The sequence below is a fragment of the Bos grunniens genome, chromosome 3 (assembly GCF_055505025.1).
Source record: "Bos grunniens cultivar Pamir isolate PY7600 chromosome 3, Bosgru_T2T1.0, whole genome shotgun sequence".
NCBI classification, from domain to species: domain Eukaryota; kingdom Metazoa; phylum Chordata; class Mammalia; order Artiodactyla; family Bovidae; genus Bos; species Bos grunniens.
Window position 1 is genome coordinate 12,550,215 of NC_141167.1, and position 22,613 is coordinate 12,572,827.

At 53.4% G+C, this 22,613-nt stretch overlaps 1 protein-coding gene and 1 pseudogene across 1 annotated transcript in view; one reads left to right on the top strand and one right to left on the bottom strand.

The window, feature by feature from the left end:
- GRIK3 (glutamate ionotropic receptor kainate type subunit 3) overlaps window positions 1-13,909 on the bottom strand; it is a 248,779-nt gene extending 234,870 nt beyond the window's left edge. The window contains exon 1 of the mRNA XM_086394212.1: window positions 13,539-13,909. Coding sequence (XP_086250338.1) covers window positions 13,539-13,653 — 115 coding nt within the window. The 5' untranslated portion in view covers window positions 13,654-13,909. The remainder of the gene's footprint in view (window positions 1-13,538) is intronic.
- Window positions 12,312-15,012, top strand: LOC147375007 (uncharacterized; annotated as a pseudogene).
- The last annotated feature ends 7,601 nt before the right edge of the window (window positions 15,013-22,613 follow it).

Here is a 22,613-nt window from a genome sequence, read left to right on the forward strand (position 1 = left end):
ATACTTTAAAGAAATCACATTTAGTGGGATAAAAATACATAACACAAGCCTATTTACCAAATGCAATGTGAAAGATGATGCTGACAAGCTGAGCAAAGACGCTCGGTATCAGGTGTGATATTTGACAATGGAATGTTCATTCATTTTGTCATCTGCTACTGCTCCTGAGCATACAAGCCGTACAAGGCACCAAAGGTTTAAGAACAATTTACGTGAGAGAGAGAAAAAAAAGGAGAAAATTCTATCCATTCGCTCCATTTTCTTTTACCGTGAGCTACTCTATTTGAACGACCATAAATAATAGTTCTTACTAGCCTACTGTGTACCTGCTAAACACCTCAGTCTGGTTTATGAACACCAGAGTCCTAGAGGAATAGCATTAGGAAAAAGAATGCCTGTTAAGCAAGACCTTACAATAACCACATTGCCCCTACTATAAGAATCAGCATGCAAATGGTGCCCACTCACCACCCCCAGGGCTTGGCTGCTCTCCATGGTGCTGAACACAGAGGCTGGGGTGAACCTTAATTTCCCTGCTGCTCCCCGGACAACACAGAGTGTTATCACTGTCTAGGAGCTTTTATAAACACACATGCATCTGATTTGTATTTCTCCCTCAATGTGAAAACGGTTTCGTAGGTCTGTTTTGCAACACTGGAAAAATCTAGTCTCCTTCTCTCTCTTAAGACTGTAAATTTAAAGCTTCAAATGTGTGCATGTTTGTGTGTGTATGATAGGAAAGTGGATGGGATTTTCTTAATGGACTGGGGGTGGTGATCAGAGACCCATGTTTTCATCTGATTTTTCCATGGCTCACCAAGGGATGTGGCACAAGTCATTTCCCTTTTTCATCTCTCAATCTGTGATAAAAAAGATTGGGGCAGGTACTGACTGTAGCTCTGACATTCAGAGTTTCTCCACCTGTGTTCTGGCTCTTTCAGGGACTCACAGACTGTCAAACAGGATGACCTTGCCTAGCCTCCTCCAGCACAGAAGATTTTCTGGATCCAGAGGAAGAGACAAGGCTTAGCTTCTCTTGTAAGAAGCCAGGGATTCAATCTCTCTCTGCTCAACTCTCCCCCCAGCCCTCACTCCCCATGGACCAGCCATAATTCAGCTAAACCTGAGAGTTCACCCATATTTTATTTACTGATTCGATGTTACGAGACAAGTAAAATAGACGGCTGTCACCTCTATTAAACTGGGCAGGAAAAACGGCCATGTAGGCAACAGGCTATTTCTGCTTATAATGTGTCATCTGTTTCCTTGGGGGAGGGAAGCAAGAAAGGGGAGGTCCTAGTCTAATGGGAGAGCCCAGTCCTGTCACGTTCAGCGGGGAAGCTCAGGGTTGCCCTGCAACCTGTCCCACCCCCACTCTCAGCTACATGGTAGACGGGTCAGGCCAGCCAGTGGGAAACTACTCTGATTCCCCCGTGATCCAAAGTAAAGTCACTGTATTCACTCATTAGACTTGGGTAAAGAATGGCTGTTGAACCCCAGTTTGGGAAGCCTATGCTAGAGAAGCGAATCTTCAATTGGTCATCTCTTACAAGTACACAAACACACACACACACACATGCACACACTCTTGCTCACCAGACTCAGGGTGGATGGCATTTATACTCTCAAAGCTAAATGGCCCAAGCTGACTGTCTATAGAGCCTGAATCTCCAGGTTTAACCGTCAACACCTCACTTTACACAAAGCTGTCATGTAGACCTGCTGTCTACACATCCTAGCAGGATCCTGTGATGTGGCATAAACAGGAAAAGGGGAAGCCTGACCTATGGCCGGTGACAGCGCAAGTGGTCCAGCCACAGTTCTGCCTGGCAGCTGCCCTGAGTAACCTGCCTGGTGAGGCTGGAACCGCAGAAGTTCTCTTTTACGGTTCAGCTCCCAGAGGGAGCAGCAGAGATGCTGAGGGACAGACGGGAAGAGGAGAGGGCTGAGGTCAGAAAAGACAGGAGGGTCATGGCCTTTTCTTTTGCCTCTTCTTGAAGTCGACAGCTTGTGCCTTTCTCAAGAGGAGAATCATCACGATAGGAGCCAGAAAATGGATGTAAAGACCAATCCTAGGCCCAAGAAAGAAAGATCCATTCCCCTAAACACTCCAGCTCTGCCCAATAGACCCCATAGGAAAGGTCTTGGCGTAGAAGGTGCTGAATTGATAGGGCAGAAGACCACCATGGACAGCATTAGAACCCTGACTTCGCGGAAGAATCTAACAATGTCTTTCATGAAATCCTTGCTGGCAACATGGAAAAAGTGTTGAGCTGAATGACAAGGCTGCTAGATAGACTTATATTCAACCTGTATGTATCAAGGCATTCATTTATTTAACAGATGGTTATCAATCACCTACTATGTACCACACGTGGTACTAGGTGCATTGGGCAAAGTGGTGAATAAGTCAGTTGCAGTCCACACTTGTCTCTAAGATTTTCTAAGAAAGCTTCTCCGTGAGGTAACCACGAATTACAATCTAGTAAGCGCTATGACAAGGGAAGTTCAGGATGCTGTGGGGACTCATAATAGGAGATGGAAGTCAAGAAAGGCTTCCTGGAAGAAAATATATGTTTGCTGAGACCTAAAGTTATGACCAACCTAGATAGCATATTGAAAAGCAGAGACATTACTTTGCCAACAAAGGTCCGTCTAGTCAAGGCTATGATTTTTCCAGTGGTCATGTATGGATGTGAGAGTTGGACTGTGAAGAAAGCTGAGCACCGAAGAATTGATGCTTTTGAACTGTGGTGTTGGAGAAGACCCTTGAGAGTCCCTTGGACTGCAAGGAGATCCAACCAGTCCATTCTGAAGGAGATCAGCCCTGGGATTTCTTTAGAAGGAATGATGCTAAAGCTGATACTCCAGTACTTTGGCTACCTCATGTGAAGAGTTGACTCATTGGAAAAGACTCTGATGCTGGGAGGGATTGGGGGCAGGAGGAGAAGGGGACGACAGAGGATGAGATGGCTGGATGGCATCACTGACTCGATGGACGTGAGTCTGAGTGAACTCCGGGAGTTGGTGATGGACAGGGAGGCCTGGCGTGCTGCGATTCATGGGGTCGCAAAGAGTCGGACACGACTGAGCAACTGAACTGAACTGAACTGAACTGAAAGGATGACTAAGAAGTTAGCCAGAAAGAACAGCAAAAGCAGAGGTCGAGTGTAAGGGAAGACATAGTGACTTCTAGGGACTTGGATGTTCAGTTCAGAGGAGCAGGGAGTGTGTGTGAGGCAAGGAGGGACAGCACATGAGCCTGCAGATATCAACCCCAGCAGTCGTAAAGGGCCTGAAAGCATGAAGAAGCCAGTAGGATTTCAACTCTGGTTAAAGTGTGGGTGGTGGATTCAAGACCACTGAATAAAGTCGACAAACTCTGACACTGGTCATTTCCTGCCTAATGCGTTGATGGCATGGATAGATGAAGTGAAGGCAAGCATGCTCATCCAAGGCTCAGAGGGCATGAAGCATGCCAGACAACAGAAAGGGAGGCACAAAAGCTTCACTGTCCAGACCCATGGTTCTCAACCACAACCACGTTGCGGGCCCATAACCACTTACTTCTCTACCACAGACCCCTGGGGGGCAGTGGGTGGGAGGTCAAGGAGGAAGAAGAGCTTCCTATCTAAGGATAGAGAGATGGGAACAGGCTTTGGTGGTCCAGAAACAGCGAGCAAAAAAAACTGCCTGAAGGTTCAAGATAGGATTTACCAGGGATAAATGACAGGTCCTGCCTTTAGGCTCAAAAGATCAACTGCCAAAGAGAGGATGAGGGGAGTGGTAGATCAGCAGCCATACCTGCGGAAAAGATCTTGTGATCTCATGAGACCACCAGCTCAGTATAAATCAACAGAGTGAAATGGTTGCAGAAAAGGCTGAAATAGTCTGGGGGTGTATAAGCAGACACCAATGCTGAGACGCAAGGAGGGGATGAGCTTACTGTTTTCGATACATAAGCAGGACTGTGGTTGGCTCTGGACACCACACTGAAAGAACTGGGCGTCACAGGTCTGGAGAAATGCCTTTACATTTCTGTGGGGTTGACTGTGTGCCAGAGTATAAATCCAAACCAGATGCAGGGGGGCAGGGTGAGCATAATAGTAAGAACGATGGGTAACATTTATTGAGAGCTTACAACGGCTATGGTCTAAACATATTATGTGCGTTAACTCATTTAATCCTTATAAATGAGGATTTATAAAAACCCTGTAAGGCACGTGTTACTATTATTATTATGAGAGATTAAATAATTTGTCCCAGATCACTCAGGTGGGAAGTGATGGAGGCAGTCCTTAAACTCAGGCTGTCAGATTCCAGAACCTGTGAGCTTATCCACAATGTTAGATTGCTAAAATCTATAGAGAGTTTGCTTCTCTGGTGGCTCAGATGGTAAAGAGTCTGCCTGCAGTGCAGGAGACCCAGGAAGATCCCCTGGAGATGGAAATGGCAACCCACTCCAGTATTCTTGCCTGGAAAATCCCATGGACAGAAGAGCACTGGTCGCAGAGTCGGACATGACTGAATGACTTCACTTTCTACTTTCTACAGAGAGCTTCCTTTGGGCCAGCCATGTTAATTTTCACAATGATCCCTGGAGGTCAGATCTGTTGCTATCCCCATTTTACAGGTGAGGAAGTCGAGGCTTAGAGCAGTTAAGTGACTTACCCAAAGTGACACAGCATGGAAGGAAGGAATGAGGGTTCAAACTCAAGACAGATGGATTTCAGAACCTACACTGTCGACGTGTAAGTCACACTACCTTCCCTGGAACTGCAGGAAAACCAATTTTAGGGCAAATTTTGCAACAAAGATTGGAGTGGGCCAATACGTTTGCGAGAAAGAACAAAGCACAATCAAATAGTGGTGAGTTTCCTGTTATGGGTGGTATTCAATCAGAGACTAGATATCCACTTACTGGGGGTGGGGGAGGGGTCCTTCAGTGACTTAGAACAGTGGTTCTGAAAGTGGAGGCTGATGAGCAGCATCAGCTTCATCTGGGAATCCATTAAAATGCAAATTCTCAGGCCTCACCCCAGACCCACTGAATCAGAAGCTCTGGGGGTGGACCCAGCAGTCTGTAGTTTATTGAGCTCTCCAGGTGACTCAGATGCATGTTAATATTGGAGAAGCAGAGGCCTAGACTGACCCCTGGGGTTCTTTTCAGCCTGGATTCTGTGATTCTTCACTGTAAACAGGAAATGTGATGCCTGGAGCCCTGGGAAGGCCCTGGCTCCCTGCTCCTGCTTTTCCGCCCAATTGGGCAGGCTTTTTGGAATAGCATATTTCAGTTCTGCAAAGCAGATGCAGGAAGGCTTTGCAGAAGTCTCCCTCATTCCTATATTTAAAGAGCTCATCTCTGCAGTGGTTCTGAGAATACTCTTAACCCCCTTCCAACACAGTCTGTCTGCATCGGTCCCTTTAAAAGCATAAGATTTCATTGTCTCCCATGGATGGGAACACTCTTCACACAAACTGGGGTCTCAGCTCCTTCTCCCTCATCTTTTTCCCTCTGTCTTCCTTAACCCCCATTCAGCATAGCACCAAAGGATTTGGAGTGGAAGCCGCCACTCTCCCCAACCTCACCCCATTCATTATCTCCCATCTGTAAGATCACCGTGGGATTTACTCCATGGCTTCATTACCTGGAGTCTCCCAGCAGAGCCAGCAGTGCCTATCCCCTGGGGCCCACTCTCCAGCCACAGACCCACTCTAGAATTCACCAGCTTGCTTCAGGAGCAAGCTTGGACTCCCCATCCAAGAAAAACTGATCAGGACTCCCTGAACCAATCCCTCAAGAGCATCCCATAGCCAGGGTCTTCCCAGCTCTGAATACATGCAAATCACATTTCAATCAAAACACTGCAAATGTAGGGAAGAACCAGAACCTCATGGGCTTTGGGTGTGTGACAAATAACAGGCCAGGAGGTGTCTGGGAGCTTTGGGAATACAGGAGCATGCTAGGAAGAGTACCCCTTTTGCTCCCTAGCATGGCAGGTAACTGTCACAGGCTGCCGGAGACATCCATTCCATTGCTGGGTATGTGAGAAATGGGCAAATACCCACATATTGAGCTGCAGGGGGTACTGGTTCCATGGTTGGCACAAGGCACATGGTTGGCACAGGCAGAGGGCAAATAAGAAGCAGATAGCTTCACAGCTCAGAGTCTGAGGGTGGAGACAGAGCCTCCATCCTTGGGGAATCTTTTTCTCCTTAACATTTATTAAGCACCAAGTTCTGTGCCAAGAGCTTTATATACTTTATTTCCTTTAATCCTCACAACAGCCCTGTGAAGACCCTAGGAGTTTCAACAATATGAAAATTTTATAGGTCAAAACCAGCTGAAAATGGTTTAACCCAATATTAATAATTCTACCTCGTTGATGAGGAAATGGAGGCTTGGAGGTGAAGTGACTCACCCAAGGTCTCACAGCCAGCACCTTAGACTCCCACTCAAGCTCAGATCCACCACATTTCATCAAACCTGAGACATACCGTCATGTTTAAAGGTGCCAAGAAAGAAAAAATCCTGCAAGTAAACTCAAACCTGATGTGAGATCCAGACTGATTTCAGAAATGTGAAAATGTCGGGGGAAGAGTTGATGTTAGAATCAGTGAGATATATTAAGTGACTCACAGAACTTCTCTGTCAGAGAAAGCTCTAGACAAACCCACAAACACAGTTATAATCAAGGTCAGTGAGCATTAGCGAAGAAACTGCAAAGGTCAAAGGAAACAAGGAGAGGAACAGGGGAATGCAAGCTCTGTGGGGAGCAGAAAGCCTGGCTGGAGGTTAGGTAGTGTGGACTCTGGAGGTAACTGGAAATAAACCAAAGTGCGGTGAGGGTGGACAGCTCTGGGGTGCAGCACCTTTGAAGTGTGGCTGAAGGGAAGGAAAGCAAAATCAGAATGACCTGCTGTCCTCGGGTCCCCTGCCCTCAGTCCAGTCTTCTCTGATCTCCCAATCACACTCAATCAAGGTTTGGTTTCTGGAGCACAAAGAGAAGCGGAAGAAAACAGGGACTTCAGAGGAAACACAGGTGCTAATAAGCATAGGCCAGCGAGGCATCTGGAGCACAAAATTTAAGGAGGCGCTCACTGTCACGGTCAGTCAAGCAAGAGCATGGCCACCATTTGAGAGCCTCCTTAAATCCTGCTTCCTGGCGGCCACACTCCCCTGACCCCAGTCCCACCCAGTTTGTTGGTATTAGACTCCTCTCCTCCAACAAAAACAAGAAGAAATGCTGATCTTGGAATGGAACAGAATTCAAGCTTTTTTGAAACGATATCCCATCTGTCTAACTCTATGAAGCAAGCAGTCTCATCCCATTTTACAGATGGGGAAACTGAGGCCCTGGAAAACAATATGACCCCTCCTATCACGCTTGTTCCACATCTGTCACTTCTGCAGGGACTCTAAGCAGGGCAGTTTCCCTTACTTCCAGAACAGGTCAGTCCCCGGCAGCCACCATCATCCCAATCTCGCCGTGCCCCCGGAAGAAGGAACATGGTGCAGGAGAAGAGTAAGCATGGATTTGCCTGTGCTCTGGCAGAGGTGGCATGGGAAGGGGAATGGGCAGCTCTTGCACCCAGGTCCCTGCACCCCACCCAGTGTCCATGGGACAGCAACATGTTCCAGGGCCCAGCGTCAGTGGACCTTACCCTCTGATGGTCCACCAGTCTCAGCTCACAGCAAGGCAGGCTCTATTTAGAAGGTCAAAATGTGACTCTTGCTTAAAAACAAAATGACCAAACAACCTATCAGCCTGGAAAGGATGTTGGAGGGGAGATGGGGTGGGGAAGGAAGGGAGGACAAGAGCAAATTCACTGACCCCCTTTCTGGCCAGGCCACCAGCTGAAGAGCATGGAGGGAGACACAAATGCAGAGCCCTGGGCTTTCCTCAAGGCTCTGATGATGCCTTTGAGGACAGCCTGCGGGCTGCCAAGGTGAACTGTAGGCTGGAGCTCCCGGAGAGCAGAGGGATTCCTGTGGGTGGACTGGCCACACCCAAAGGAGTGTCCCACCTTTATTTCTGACTCAGATTAAAGAATTAAGCAGAGTCCAGAAGCCCAGACAAGGTGGGGTATAGACATGTAAGGATGTACATCACATGTGCAGGAGGGGTGGGAAAGACCAAACATCCCTTTCCTCTCGGGAAAGCTTATCTACCACTTGGTCCATCTATAAGGACAGTTTGATGCTGAACACCAGTTACTGGTAGGTTTCAGTGTCACAGAGCCCATGCAATCATCCCCAGAGAAAGCCTAACAGCCCAGGACTCTGAGGCCACACTCAGCACCCAGAAGCACGGTGGTGGGGTGCTACACTCAGCACCCCTGAGTATCAGTGCCTCCTGTCTTCCGACTACACAGACTACACAGTAAAAGCGCAGGATCTGGGGTCTGGCTGGTGAGAATTCTTATCCTGCATTCACCACTTACTGGCCACGTGATCTTGGGTAAGTGACTTCACTAAGCTTAGTTTCCTCATCTGCAAAATGAGGACAATGTCTGCAGGCAGGATTGGTGAAGCCTAAACCAGATGGGGAAGGAAAAAAATATGCAACAGCTACCGGTCTCAAGCACTTACTAGTCACACTACTAGTCATTCTTTGAAAAGCACGGTGCTTGGCAGCTAGTAAGTGCTCAGTAAACCAGGGCCATTATATTTCGATTGTGTGTTGTTCCAGACCCAGGTGGGGTCCCAGGCAGGAGATGGTACAGCCACCTCAGCACAGGCACACTGCCCCCTGGTGCTCACGCGGTGGAATTGGCGCCTGCAAGAAGAGCAGCCAGCCAACAAGCCCAAGGCCGGTCTGCGTCTGCACCAGGCCCACCCTTGGCCCGTCTGTCCATCAGAGCACCTTGGCAAGGACATGCCAGGGCCTGCTGAGTGCCGGCCCCAAAGGGAGGGCTCTGCTCCTGGACTTTCAGTTCTCTCTGCTGCCAGGCAGGGCCTGGGGAGCCCCTCGGTTCCCTCTGGAAGGTCCTGAGCAAGAAAGGCGGGGGCTTGGGCGGGGGAGTGGGGGGGGCAGGTAGAGGGAAGGTGGGGGTGAGGACGTGCAGGCTGAAGCAGTGTGGGGCTAAGGCAGGGGCAGGTGACTGTAACAGCCTGGAGGAAGCCTGGCTTCTGCAGATCAGAAACGGTCCCAGCAGTGGAGCACAGCCAGGTGCTGCCCTGCGTGGATATCCCAAGCAGCCCTAAGCTCTGAGCCTCCCCTGCATATGACCTTGCACCCCCCACCCCTGAGGATGTGGCCGTCCTAGAACCCACAGTGCATCTGTGCCTCTTCCCCCGACCCCCGCCAAGTGGGCTCTGTTTCCTGGGGACAGGACAAGGGGCCTGTGGGAACGGGGGCTCAGGGGCCCTCACAGACCCCACAAAGGAAGCAACCAAGCAGCTTTGCGTTTGGAAGGGTGGGAACGAAGAGTCGCTCCTCAAAGCCCAAAAGAAAGCAGTGGGTTGGACTTCTGAAGTCAGCTATCATGCTGGCGGCAGGGGGACCCGAGTGACCTTGGGAGGGCCTAGTCGGGACGCTGTGCTGGCTCACCCCGCATCAGCCACCTCTAAAAACCCCGGATCATCCTGACGTCAAAAGACGGTTTAGCGCAGTGCGAAGCAGGCATCAAGAAGAAATTATAAACTCCAGCTCGAGAAGGAGGGAAGCCCGGGCTGACAGGAGCAGCTGGGCTGGAAAGTGGAGGCAGAAATTCCTCAAGTTAATGCTTTCTAAGGCCCCTCGGGCCACTCCCAGGTCTTGTCGGAAGCTATTTACTTCCAGGGGGGAAAACCCTATTGATCTTCATTCAGTGCCTGTCTGCTCCAACACGGCCGCGATGTTTCAGCGCATCACCAGTCACTGAGAGAAATTTCTCATTGTTTTACACACAGCGGCTCCCAAACTCAGGAGATGAACGTTCAGGACCATTTGGGTGAACTGATGGCAGGGGATGCAGACAGGACTGACTTGGGGAGGGGACCTCATGCCCCTGGGACTGACTGCAGTGTCCGCTGGGCTTCCCCGCCCCAAGTCCAGGCTCAGAGTCACAAAACTCTGTTTTGCTCCGAGTGTAGATGCTCCGCGAGTCTGCCCGATCCGCCCACCTTCCACCCCGCCACATACACCTGCTTTATGTCTCTGCAGTCATTTGGCTCTGAACTTCCCCCCCGCTGGCTAGAGATCACCACCATCCGCTGGAGCCCCTCCAGCTAACGCCACCACTGTCTGGTTCCCTTCTCAAATGCTAGGCGGCCCTCGATTCTACATGTATGTAAAACAAGGGGAGATCTAGACACGAAACCTACCAAGGCATTGACAGTCCCCATCAGCCCACACTAAAAGGAAACCTAAAATCACAGAATATCCCAAGCATCATGGCCAGCTCAATAGTTTACAGATGAGGAAACTGAGGCTCCGGGTTGGTGGGAGAGTGTGACTTGACCAAGATGGCTCAGGAAATTGGTGGAAGGCAGAGTAGAAAACCCAGGCCTCCTGGTTCCCAGCCCAAGGTCCCTCCACATCAGTGTCTAGGTCTAGTAGCCAGGAAATCCAGGTCCCCACATGAGGCCACAGAAGCACTGGAAGGACCCACGCATTAAGCTGCTTTCCGTGAGTTAAGACTAGGATCCATCTGAACAATAATAACGATGATAATAATAATAACAAAATGCTGAACAATATGTCTTGAAAATCTTCAACGAGCAACACTTGATAACAACACACAGAATACATCTTCCACATATTCATATAAAATAATCAATGATCATTTTTTTCCTGCAGACTACAATCCAATTACTCTCTCTCCCTCGCTCTCTCCCTCACTCTCCTTTGTTACTTGCAAACCATCCAAGCAATCAATGCCTTGACCTCTCCCTCTGATAGACACAATTACAAAAAGACAGAGCAATGCAATTCATCTATTCAAGACGGATTGTTTGAACACTCTGCCACACTGCTGAGCTATCCATCTCCTTGTCTACGAGGAAATTTAAGCCCCCAAAAAAGGCACAAAGAGACGGGGCGGGTACGCTGCTCCCCAGTCCAGAGAGCCCCTTGCACACCTGCAGGAAACCCCTCTCCTGGGCTGGTGCTAGGCGACGCCTGCCTACTGGAGAAGGATTCGGCTCCCAACACAGCCAGCGCAGGCACCCATCTTGGGAACCAGAACCATCCAGCACACCCAATTTCCAGGGCCTCAATTCCTGTGGCCCCAGCCAGAGCCCTGAGATCTCAGGGCTGGAGACAGAGAGAGAAAGGAGAGGGCATTGGGCCCAGCCAAGGTGTTGTGTTTAGGTTTCAACACACGGTTCTCTGTGTGTGTGTCTCTCTCAACACACCACGTCCACTGCCCTTGGCTCCTGCTGAGACTCCAGCCTGGGCTCAGAAGGAGGCAAATTCAGCTCCCCAGGGAGCTCCAGAGAAACCCAGGGATCTCAGAGCCTACCCATCCTCCATCCAAGCTGGCAGAGCTCCGGCGGTCACGTTTGGCATTGGCACAGCACCCCAGTCCTCGGGCTGGGAATCAAATGGGGCAGGGCTCTTGGATATAAATGGCTTGGGCCGACACGCTAATTAATCCTGGGGCTTAATACGAAGAAGATTAGAAGAGAGGAGGGCTTTGCCATCCTTAATTGCATTATTACACGCTGAACCCAAGAAAGGGCGGGCAGGCTTGGGGCTTCCCCTCAGGGCAGTGAGGAGTCCCCCGGTGAAAGTCAATTTCACGGTAAGAGGAAGCGGGTGAGGATACATCATCCCGCCCCTCCTCAGTGCATCCTTGCCTGGCTTCCCTCACCTGCTCTTGTCTTCCTGGGCCCCCAAAGACCACCACCCCCTGACTCTGGGATTTGAGAGTGCCCCTCCCACCCCTGCAGGGGAAGGAACACAGAAGAGGGAACTGCAATGCGTGGGCTGGGTGCAGAGCACCTTTTGGGTCCCCCTCTCTTCTCCCAAGGGCACCCTATCAATCAGGCCCCTACACACACACACACACACACACACACACACCAAAAACAAACAAACAGAGGGAATAAAGGAAGTCCTGGCCCACTACTAAGGGGCTGCCTGCTCCTGGAACGGTGACCAAACAGGTCACTGGGACAGGCAAAGGTGCAGAGATAGAAACAATATTTTTGGCTTGCCTGGAGCAGTCTGGGCTGCAAAGGGTTAAGCCTGGTCGTGAGGGCTGTCCCCAGAGTCGGGTGCTTGGATTCCTCTGCCTCAAATATCTGCCTGCTGGGGTCCTGGGCAGGAACAGGAAGACCCCAGCGTGGGCAGAGCTGAGGACTGTGTTCTACCCTCGTCCAGATGTCCAGTTCAAGAGGACCTGGAATCCAGGGGAGAGCAGGGAGGAGAGAGAAGGGATTTCTGATTGCCTCCTAGGAAAACCTCAAGTACGGAAGCCAAGCTCGATATCGGTTGCCTGCACCCCGTCACGCCGCGGGCAGCCCAGAGTCCGCGCCTGGATTAGAGCCACAGGGGAGGAAGGCGGCCCTGGCTCGGCGGAGCCAGATTCTGGTGGGGGCGCCTCGCGAACCCAGGCGGCCCAGGTCTCCCGCCTGGCGGCGGGCGCAGGGCCTGCGTGGCCGAGGCTCCCGCCTGGCCAGGCCGGGCCCAGCCCTGGCGGTCTCGGGCCTGGGACACGAGCCCCTCCACCCTCTCCCCCGCCACCACTCTCCCTCCCCGCACAGCCCTGAGCGCTGCCTACGGGATGCCTGGGGCGGCCACAACAAAGTTAAAGCCCCGAGTAAGAGTCCCTGGCGAGAAGAGACGCGGAGACGCGAGAGCCTCAGAGCCGCGCGCAGACCCGCCAGCCGCCGCCAGCTGCTGAGGGATTTCGGCTAACTTTAAAAAACCGCTGGCATCCCTCTCCTCGCCTTCCCTGCTTGCGCCGGTCAGGCTCTGCGCTGCCCCAGGCGGGGGAGAGGCCTCTGCCGCGATGGATGGCTGGAGCGACCGCGGGAGGGGGCGACCCTCCCCTGCCCCGCGCAGCGGGGCTGAACGGGGGCCACCGAGGCCGAGGGCGGCCACCGGGAGAGGAGACCGGCCGTCCTCGTCTGGCGAAGCCGGACCCTGCTTCCCCGCCACGGCCGCTCGAGCCCTGCCCCAGGTCGAAGCGAGGGGCCCGCGGGAAGCGGGGAGAAACAAGAGAAGTTGGCGCCTTCCCCAGGGTTCCCGCTTCGCGGAAGAGCCAGGTCCCAGAACTCGGTCTGCGGCCGGTCCTGCTGGCAGTCGCGGGCAAATGCGCCCGCGACTCAGGCTGGGACCCGAACGCTTCACTACACTCCGCCGTCTGGCGGTCCAGGAGCGCGCCAAGGGCCCCTCGCCCGCCGCAGCCCAGCTGCTTCCTTCCCAATAAGTAAGGCCCGTGACCCCGGCTTGGGAACTTTGTCCTCACCGGGTCGAGCTTCTGGTGGTCACCCGGTCCCGGCAGACCGCAGAGACGTTAGGAAATCTCTTGGGATCGCGTTCAGTGGCCCCCGTTCCCGCCCCCGCCCGGGCGCACGGAGACCCTCGGCTCCCGGGAGCCCTTACCGATCCGGATGACGTGGGGCATCCCGCGCGAGTCTGGGATCCAGAAGGCGCACACGAGGAGCCCGGCCCAGTATTCCCAAACCAGACTCCCGAGGCGCCGCCAGGGAGCGGTCATCGTTGGGCGCCGCCAAGCGTGCCCGGGGCGCGGCCGTGGCGGGCTCCCTGGGGCGGCAGCTCTAGGCGCGGGCGCGCAGCAGCCCCCGAGGCGCCGCCTGGCCCAGCAGCCCGGCTCCTGAGCGCCGCTGCGAGTGGGGGGCGCCCCGCGGCGCCGCGCACATCTTACTGGGGGGCCGCCCCGCCGGCGCCCGCCCCGCCCGGCTGCCGCCCACGGGCCGCCCGCGAGCGATGCTCCTGGGCTCCGCCCGGGCTCCGCTCGGACTCAGCTGCGGCTCGGGTCGGCTCTGCTCCCGCGCGGGCTCCCACCTGCCCCGGCTGCCGGGCGCTGGCAGGCGGGCTGCACGCGCGTCTCCGGCCGCTCCTCCTCCAGCCGCGGCGGATGCTATCGCCCGGGCTCGCACAAAGCCCCGGAGTGGAGTTGCACGCGCGCACACACTCCCTCCCAGCCCCCTCCCTCGCGCCCTGCCTCCCGCCTCCCGCGCCGCCCGCGCTGCCTCCGCGCACTCCCCCGCGCACACACATTTCACACTCACACCCGCCGAGGCGTACACTCGCGAGCTCACACCTGCGCAGGGGGCGGGGAAGGGGGCCCGGGACCCGCTTTAGGGGGACGCCCGGAGAACGAGGACTCTCCTCGCTTCTCAGACGTCCCCATCGGCCCTGCGGCCCCCGGTCCCCTTCGACTGCGAGGGCACGGAGCCTGGGAGCCGGGCGTGGAGCACGAGAGCTGGCACCGCGAGCTGGGAGACGGCGGCAGCCTAGCGGCCCGACCAGCTGGAGGAGACGCGCCCGCCGGGAGCAGAGGGACCCGGAGCCCGCCGTCCGCGGAGTCTCGCCTTCCAGTTCCCACGCAGCCGGCACTGGCTGGACGGCAGCGGCCGGGGACTGACCCAGGAGCCGGTTTCCCTCCCTAACCCCCATTCCTCGTGGAAGCAGAGTTAGAGTTGGGCCCGGGACTCGAGGGAGACGAAATTCCAAGAGGATCGTCCAGCACTGCACTAGGGGAGCTGCAGGAGCTGGTGGGGGTGGGAGAGCCCAACCAGACCCTCTGCTGTGGAAAACTGGACTTGACCGTGCACCGCCACTACGGGGTTTTCGGAGGAAGATGGCTTAAATCCTTAGATACGGAGGTGCGGCTGAGATGCACCCTGGTACTTCGCATCTCTCCTCTCCAACTCTGCAGGAGGACGGGCCCCCCTTCCCCATTTCTCCTGAGAAAGAATAAAGAGAAACTGTAATTTTCCGTGGGGGTGGAGCAGGACCCGAGGGGGAGCATGCAAGAAAGGGTTAAAAAAAAAAAACAAAACCTTGTTTATTAGCAATAATAAATTTTTTTTCAAGTGGCGCTGGGTGTCGAGGGAAGAGAAGAGCTGTGGAGCGAGTCTGGAGCAGGAGGCTGCGAAATACGCAGTTAGGCGAGTTTAATGACCTTTTTGACAGAGACAAAGCGGTGCCGATACAGTAGATAAATAAACGAATCTGTCACCGGGCAGCGGCTAGGCTGTGTGTGAATTTATTTTTCTCATTTAAATAATTTCATCTATTCCATCATTCCAATCTCTCCCATTTGCCAGCTGTCTGGTAACAGCATGGCCCCCAACATCTGAAAAACAAATCTTTAATTTTCTTACAAATAGACTATGAGTCAGGCTCTATCTGGCTTGTTAATTTCCCGGTCTTTTCTTTCCCTCCCTGTCCAGGCATAGGAAGCATTGTGTGGGGACGTGAGTATTACAGCATGGCCAATCCTGATGACTGGGGGAGGCGGGGGAGGTACTCTCTCCCTCTTAAAATGGAGGCAACCCTGGAAGGAGCAAGAAGGGAGATTCCCAAGGATTTCCTCTCCAGAAGGGAAAGAAGTGTGCAGGTCTTGAGGACATCCTCAAAGATCTGCCAGCAAATGAAGGTTGCCTTTTTTTTTTTTTGCCAGACTTTGGGCCTTCCTCACCCTCCAGCAGGAGTGGCTGGTTTCCCAAGCAGCCACTGAAAAATGTGGCCCAAGGGACCAGAGGGAAGGACATGCAGACCAGAGCCAGAGAAGCAGCAGCTGCCACCTCTTGATAGAGAGTTACGGGCCCCAGTGGGCACCGGCAAGGAGGACGTGCAAGAGAAGGAAACAGAAGGCCCCACCCTCTAGGGTAAAGCTGAAGGCACCTCTTCAAGAGTGGACACCCCATTCCCAGCACTTAGCAGCTTCCACAGCTGGTTTAGTTGTTCCAAGGAACCAGAAAGTCCTGGCTGATGACTAAAGAAGGAAATTCCAGTGCCCTGCGAGGGAAACGGAAAAGGCAATGGCAGGATCTGAACTCAAGGCAATGGATGTAAGGTTAAAAAGGCATTGCCAACAGTGTCCAAGAAGAAAAAAGAAAAAAACAAGAAGGCAAGCTAACCCAAAAACCTTTGCAAGCTGCTTGGTACTTATCTTCCTAGGATGTTTTTGGTAAAATTTCAGCTGGGCCCTGAAATGGCTAGGGGCTAGGGGAGGAGGGGTGAGCCGGGATGCTAGGTCTGTATTGGTTATCCTGCAGGCAGCCTCTTGCCATGAGAGGGGCAGGGAACAAGTGGCCTGGCTGGAAAACCGAAGAGCGGAACTTGTAGAGGTGTGACTGCAGGCAATGGGTAGGTATGTGCCCTGGACCAGAACTCTGGGAAAGGCCAGTGGTGACAGAGGGATGAAGGGTGAGGAGCAGGAGGAGGAGAAGCAGTAGCTCCCAAGAAAGAGATTGGCCCTGGAGAAGCACGTGGGGGAAGGCAGAGGGGCAATCTGAGGACCCTGGGGCTCGAGGGTGTGGCCCTGCAGCCCCCTCAGCACCCCCAGGGAAGCAGCATCCGCCAGGCCTTGCTCCTGCCGCATCCCAGAGTGGGCGGGAGTCAGCCAGCACAGCAGAGGGAGGCTCTCCTCTGCTGCCACGTTGGCTGTGTTGGGAAAAGTCTCCAGCTGCAGAGGCTGTGGGACTCAGTCCATGGGCCTGGAAATCCTGCTGGAACCGTGGGTCAGCGGGAAGCCGGCTGCCCCCAGAGGGGGACCAGGCCTTATTCCGGACCTAGCTGCAAGCCATTTTGTTACGCAGAGGTCTCCCCAAACTGACAGCAGCCGGCTCCCTCCCAGTCAGGGGAGGTTGGGATGTACTACAACAAAAACAACAGCAATGATAATAATGACCGCTAGTATTTATTACATGTTCTCTGTGTTCCAGACGATGTACCACTCAGCGACCCTTCTGTGCATCATTCGTCTAACCATCTCCCAGCCCTCTGTGATAGGATCTGGTTGATTTTTGCATTTTACTGTTGAAGACTCCGAGCCTCAGAGGAGTCGGGGAGGTCCAATGTCACACAGCTAGTGTGTGACCCTTCTCCTGCCCCTCCCCTCATCCCCTCCCAATCTCCCTCTTTCCCTTCCTTCCTCCTCACTCCTAATTTCTTCCCTCCCTCTAATTGTATTGGCCATCACTGCCAGGCTTTGTGGGTGGGAAGCCAGGGCCCCCACCCGGGCCCATCTGTATCCTAAGCTTGCGGGCCTGACCCTTGTCCTGTCCCGCCTGGACCAAGCAGGGGACAGGCTCTAGCAGAGGACCTTCATCACCGCCTATGCAGACCTACTGGGCTTCTGGCTGCTTATAGAAAGGCTGAGGGTGGACTAGGATTTGAGTCCTTCAGTAGAGCAAACTGGGGAGCTCCACTGTCCCCAGCATGTGTCAGGAGGAACCTGCAGCCCCCTGTCTCTGCCGTCGTGCACCTCTCCCGGCTGCCTTGCCACCAGCAGGCACCAAGGCTGGCACGATCTCAAGCGGCATCTCCGGGGATTGGGAGCCACCAATCCTGGCTTCTTGAATTGTTGGTAAACAAGTCTATCCCACCAGCCAGGCCTCCGCTCCTCGCTCCCCCACGAGGCAGGCAGAGCGGATTTATGAGGCCTCCCAACCTCATTCAGACTAATGCAGCTTTTCATTCCAAAATAAAAGGGGCCGCTGTCTGAAAGGACAAGTGCTCCTGCATTTCATTAACATCCCTGAAAACGGCTGAGCTGGCCCAAGTCGCTGCCAGCAAGATTCATGTCTCCCACCGGCTCACAGGTGGGGATGGGGGAGGAGGAAACCCTAAGCTGCAGGGCCCCTCCCGAGTGCCTCCCCTGCTTCCCCCCAGCGGCGGGAGGGCTCCCCCAGTGATGGCCAAGCGGGCCCATTGGAAGAGTCCCCTGTGTGCGTGTTTTGTTTAGACTGATCCACTCCAGCTCTCAATCCCCCCACAATCACGGTGAGTGATGGGGCCCTGGGCTCGAGTTACCGAGATTCATGATCTCCGCTTCCCCAGGAAACCATGGAACACAGGCGTGTGGTTGCTGAGTGCAGATTCCTAGGACGTGAGTGCCCTCTGCCGAAGCCTGCCTACCTTCATCTCCCTTCAGACTGCCCGGCGGGCAGGCTGCAGGCAGGCTCTGGCCACTCCCCTAAGTGGCAGCCACTAGCCCGGTGCGTGCTCAGGGAGCCCTGATGAGAGTGCGGGGAGAAATTAACCTCACCCCCATCTCAGCCTGGAGGGTGGCCAGGACAGAAAGCTGCCAGCCCTCGCCTGATCTTTGTCACCTTCCTGAATGGGAGGCAGGAGGAGGGGAGGCCTCCCGCATCCCCACTTCTCACTTAACAGCATCCTCCCCTCGGCAAAGTCCACCTGTACCATCTTCCAGGGCCAGGCCTCAGTGCTTCTCAAGATGCTGTGACCTGCCTTTTGCTTCAGGGATGGGCAACCTTTTGTCATCCTGGGTCGTTTGTCCCTGCTCCGAGAAGGAAAAAGCACAGAGCAGCCGGCTGCCACCTGAGCAAGCAGCAATCCCTGTGAGAGTTGCATCACCTTAAATTTTTGTCAACAGTCAAGCGAGTTCATTCCCACTGAAGTCAATTCCTGTGTTTATTGTCAGTTTAACCTGCTGCTGCGAGTTATTTCTCAGCAGTCAGGGGGACAGGTAAGCAAACCACCAGAGATCTGTTATTTTCCTGACACCTGCATTTCAATAGTTTGGGTGCAGTTCTGGGGGCGAAGTAAATGCTAAGGCAATCCTGTTTGTATCTATGCATAATGGAACAGTCTCCAGTGGTTCCAAAGCTGAGGGGGGATTCTGGTGCACAGCGGGAGAGGAGGAGAGGAAAATTGCCCATCAGAAACCATCCCCTTCCAGGCCCTGTTACCAAAGGTAGGGAGGAGAGTCACTCAGTCATTCCCTAATTAATCTATGTGTGAGATCCCTTGGTCACCACTAGACATTCATATGGTCACACTAATTCATCCATGTGTAAGATCATCCACTCGTTCACTCATTCATTGATTCATTTACTCAGCCCCTTATGCATTCATCCTCTCATCCATTCAGTCATTCCTAATTCATTCATTCATTCAGTCACCTAAGGACTCCTTCACTAATCCCTCACTCATTTGCTCTTTCAGCCCTCACTCATTCATTCATTCATTCACTTTACCCACTCACTCACGTATTCATGCCTTCATTTAGTCATCTACTCTTTCATTCAGGCACTCATCAGGCATTCCGTTGTTCACTCCTCCATTCATGTATTCAGTCCTTTGCTCAATCACCCACTTCCTTAAATACTCACACATTCATCCACTCAGTCACTCACTCATTAACTGCCATTCATGTGCTGCCTCCCCACCAGCCTGGGCAGCCACTGCCTGCTTCTCTTGTCCTCAGCCTTCAGCCTGAGCATCAAATACCACCCAACTTTATGGTACAGCCCAGGGTGCCACAGCACTGTGCTGAACTCACCAGTTAGCTACCCAAGCTTTGTGACTCCTTCAGAGCACCTAGCTCCCTGCTTTATCATGAAATTCAGGAAGCTTCAGGATTGAGCTGACCTACCTGACCCTGGAGATGGTCTGGGCATTTGACTTGCCAGTGAAGACCAAGGCCCAGAATGCCCCAGAGCCAAGGCCTGATGATGGTTGTAATGTTAGAGGTGCCCCTTGATGACTGTAGCCTGCCAGGCTCCTCTATCCATGGAATTCTCCAGGCAGAAATACTTGAGTGGGTTGCCATTCTTTACACCAGGGGATCTTCTTGATCCAGGGATTGAATCCGGGTCTCCCGCATGGTGGGCAGATTCTGTACATCTGAGCCATCAGGGAAGCCCAACTGTGATGCCACCACACCAAGCCAGAAGCCACACTGGCTTCCATTCACATGATCTTTTTGTCCTTGAAATAACCAAAAGATGAAGAAATGAGCTTAAAGGAACCAAATAACTTGAGAACAAATTACTTGCTGGGGCTGAGGGTGGGGCAGAAGCAGGCATGTACTTGGCTCAGAGAGTAGATGGTCAATTGAATGATGGGAGACTAAATGAGTTCGTGAATGAATAGGTGAGAGAAAGCAGATGATAGAACAAGTGAATGAAGAATGAATAAATACATGAATGACCTGTGCCCAACAGATAAGTAGCAAAACTGAGCTTTTGACTCAAGTTTCTGTAGTTCAAGTCCAGTGCTCTCTCAGCTGCTTGACACCCTGCTCCCACACCCTGACCTTGTAGGGTGTAATAAGAGGTGGGATAAAATTAGAGCATAAGTCAGCCATCAGTAGATTTTTCTGGAGAAGTACCTTCTTTGGAGGCTGCGGTGAGCAGTCCTGTCTGCACCTGTGCCCCCACGGGCAGGAGGCTGCCGTCATCCCTCCTCAGAGAGCGAGAGAGCGAAACATGAAAATCCAATCACCGAGCGATAAGAAAATAAACAAGTGAACTTCTCCAAGTTTGCCAGACTTCCTTGCCCGAGGCCAGCTTAATTAAAGTTGATGTAGAATTTTAAAGTGGGAAAATAATTAGGGCAAGTGGTAGAAAAGAGAGGAAGGAAAACATTGTTCTGTTTTGTGTTTTGCTCCCTCTTAATTATGCCACAGACTGTCTCTCCCATGGATCCCATCCCAAGCCCGCCCTCCACCAAGATTCCAGCAGGTGGTGCGCTGTGTTAGCGGCGCGGGCACACCTGTGCCTCTCCGCCATGCAGGTATGGCGCTGCTCTGCCCGCAAGACAGGCGAGGCGGCAGGCAGCCAGGCTGGGAGTGGAGAGGAGCACGTGCCCTTGGGTGGAGGGCCCCGGGGAAGGTGGGGATGGCAGGCTGTGGGGACAAGACGCTGCCTCCCTGCCCCAGGGCCAGAGGGGTGTGGCCACTGGGTCCCCAGCTCGCCATTGATGTCAGATCTGGGCTCTGATCCAGACAGTCTCAGCCCCCACCTCGTAATACAGAGGATCTCCGGGGATATAGCCCCTATCCTGCCTGGATCTAGGATGAGATTTTCCTCCAGCAACTGTCAAAGGCGGAAGGAAGTACTCCTGTTTGTGTGCAGAACGGGGCTGGGGGTGGCCAGAATTCCAGCTGCAGCCGGTGCTGGAAATCCAGCTCACCCCATATCATATCTGAACACTCGGTGCGCTCTGCTTTTGTGCTGGTCTTCCTTCCGGTGTCTTGTCCCCGGCAAGGAGGGCGAGGAGAAGGAAAGCACCAGCCTTAGGGGGCTGGTCAGATGCAGCCTGGAACGAGGAAAGCTATAGGCTCCTCTGGCGGAAGGAGAAGGGGTAGATTCCTCAAGATTTCATTGAACGAAGCTGGGCAGGCGAGTGCGAGAGCGCACCTGTTCCTGGCGCTTTGCATACACAAACACTTGAGTACAAAAAGATGCTTGTGCTACTGTAGACAAGCACAGACTGGCACACTCAGCTACTGGCATCCACCTAGTACTAGCGAAAGTGGGAACTGAAGCCAGGCAGCTGGCTTCACATGTGCCCTGTCTCTTGCCAGATGAGTGCCCCTGGGCAGTTTACCTTATTTTTTGTGCCTCTCTTTCCTGTCTATAAAATGGGGATAATAATAGTATCTGCCCAGCAGGGTTGTTGTCAGCATTAAATGAGTTAATACATGTGATGTCCTCAGAAATGTACCCAGCACACGGTCAGGGCATGTTATATTTAGTGATGAACTCTCCCTTCTTCATGGACATGTCAGACACCTGAGTCCACCCTGGGGGAAAAAATAACCCTCTTTCCTGCAAGCCTGCAGTACACACGCGCGCACCTCGCTCCGGGCCCCCAGGGTTCACTGGATGTGTGTGAGTGGGAGGGGCTCCGAGGAATGATGCAGGTCAGGCCATTCCTCTGCTCCCCTCCCCCCACTCACTCCCACTATGAGGACAGCACCCACCGAAGCTGTGTGTGCACTGGGGGTGAGTCTCTGTGTTCATGCAATGGGCAGGCTGGCTGCCAGGGGAACGGAAGCCTAGAGCTTGATCCCCAAACCTGCTGTCAGGTTTGGAAAACTCTCCAGGCTCCCTCCTCCCCAGCAAGCCCCCACCCGTACTCACCTGGGCTTCCTGCTGGTCCTGTCCTTGGTAATGTGCCTGAGCCCTCTCTGATCTCAATCCAGGATCTTCTGATCCCCAGGAGTACTTCCCAGCCTGTAAGAGACATAATTCAGAAGATTCCATTTAGAAAGAAAACACACCCTTCCCACCTCATTCAGAGCAGGGAGCCTTCAGAGATTTCAGGGAGGGCTGGGGGCCCCAGGCCCCAAGCTGTGAATACTGCTGTGCTCCCTGTGGACAGAGAAAGGCAGCTGCAGATGAGAGTAGGGAGAGGAGGCTCGGGTGGGAGCCCTGGCCTGGGGAGGGAGGAGGCCAGGCTGCAGGAGCCAGACCCCGCTCGGTGCTATCTCTCAGGCACCAGGAAGACAGAGCGATGGGGAAGCAGGTTCTGCCAGTCAATTAATCCCAGGCTCCCCTCTTTTACCTGGGTTGCGTTGGGTTGAGTAAACAGGACAGGCGCCAGTGGCCACAGCCTCATTTCTCTGATTCGGCTTCATTTCATTCTATTGACTCAGCTGGCTGAGTCCCTTTGCTCTCAACATGTATGTCCATCCCTTCCAAGTACCAGGGTGCTCAGAGATACTCAGAGAAG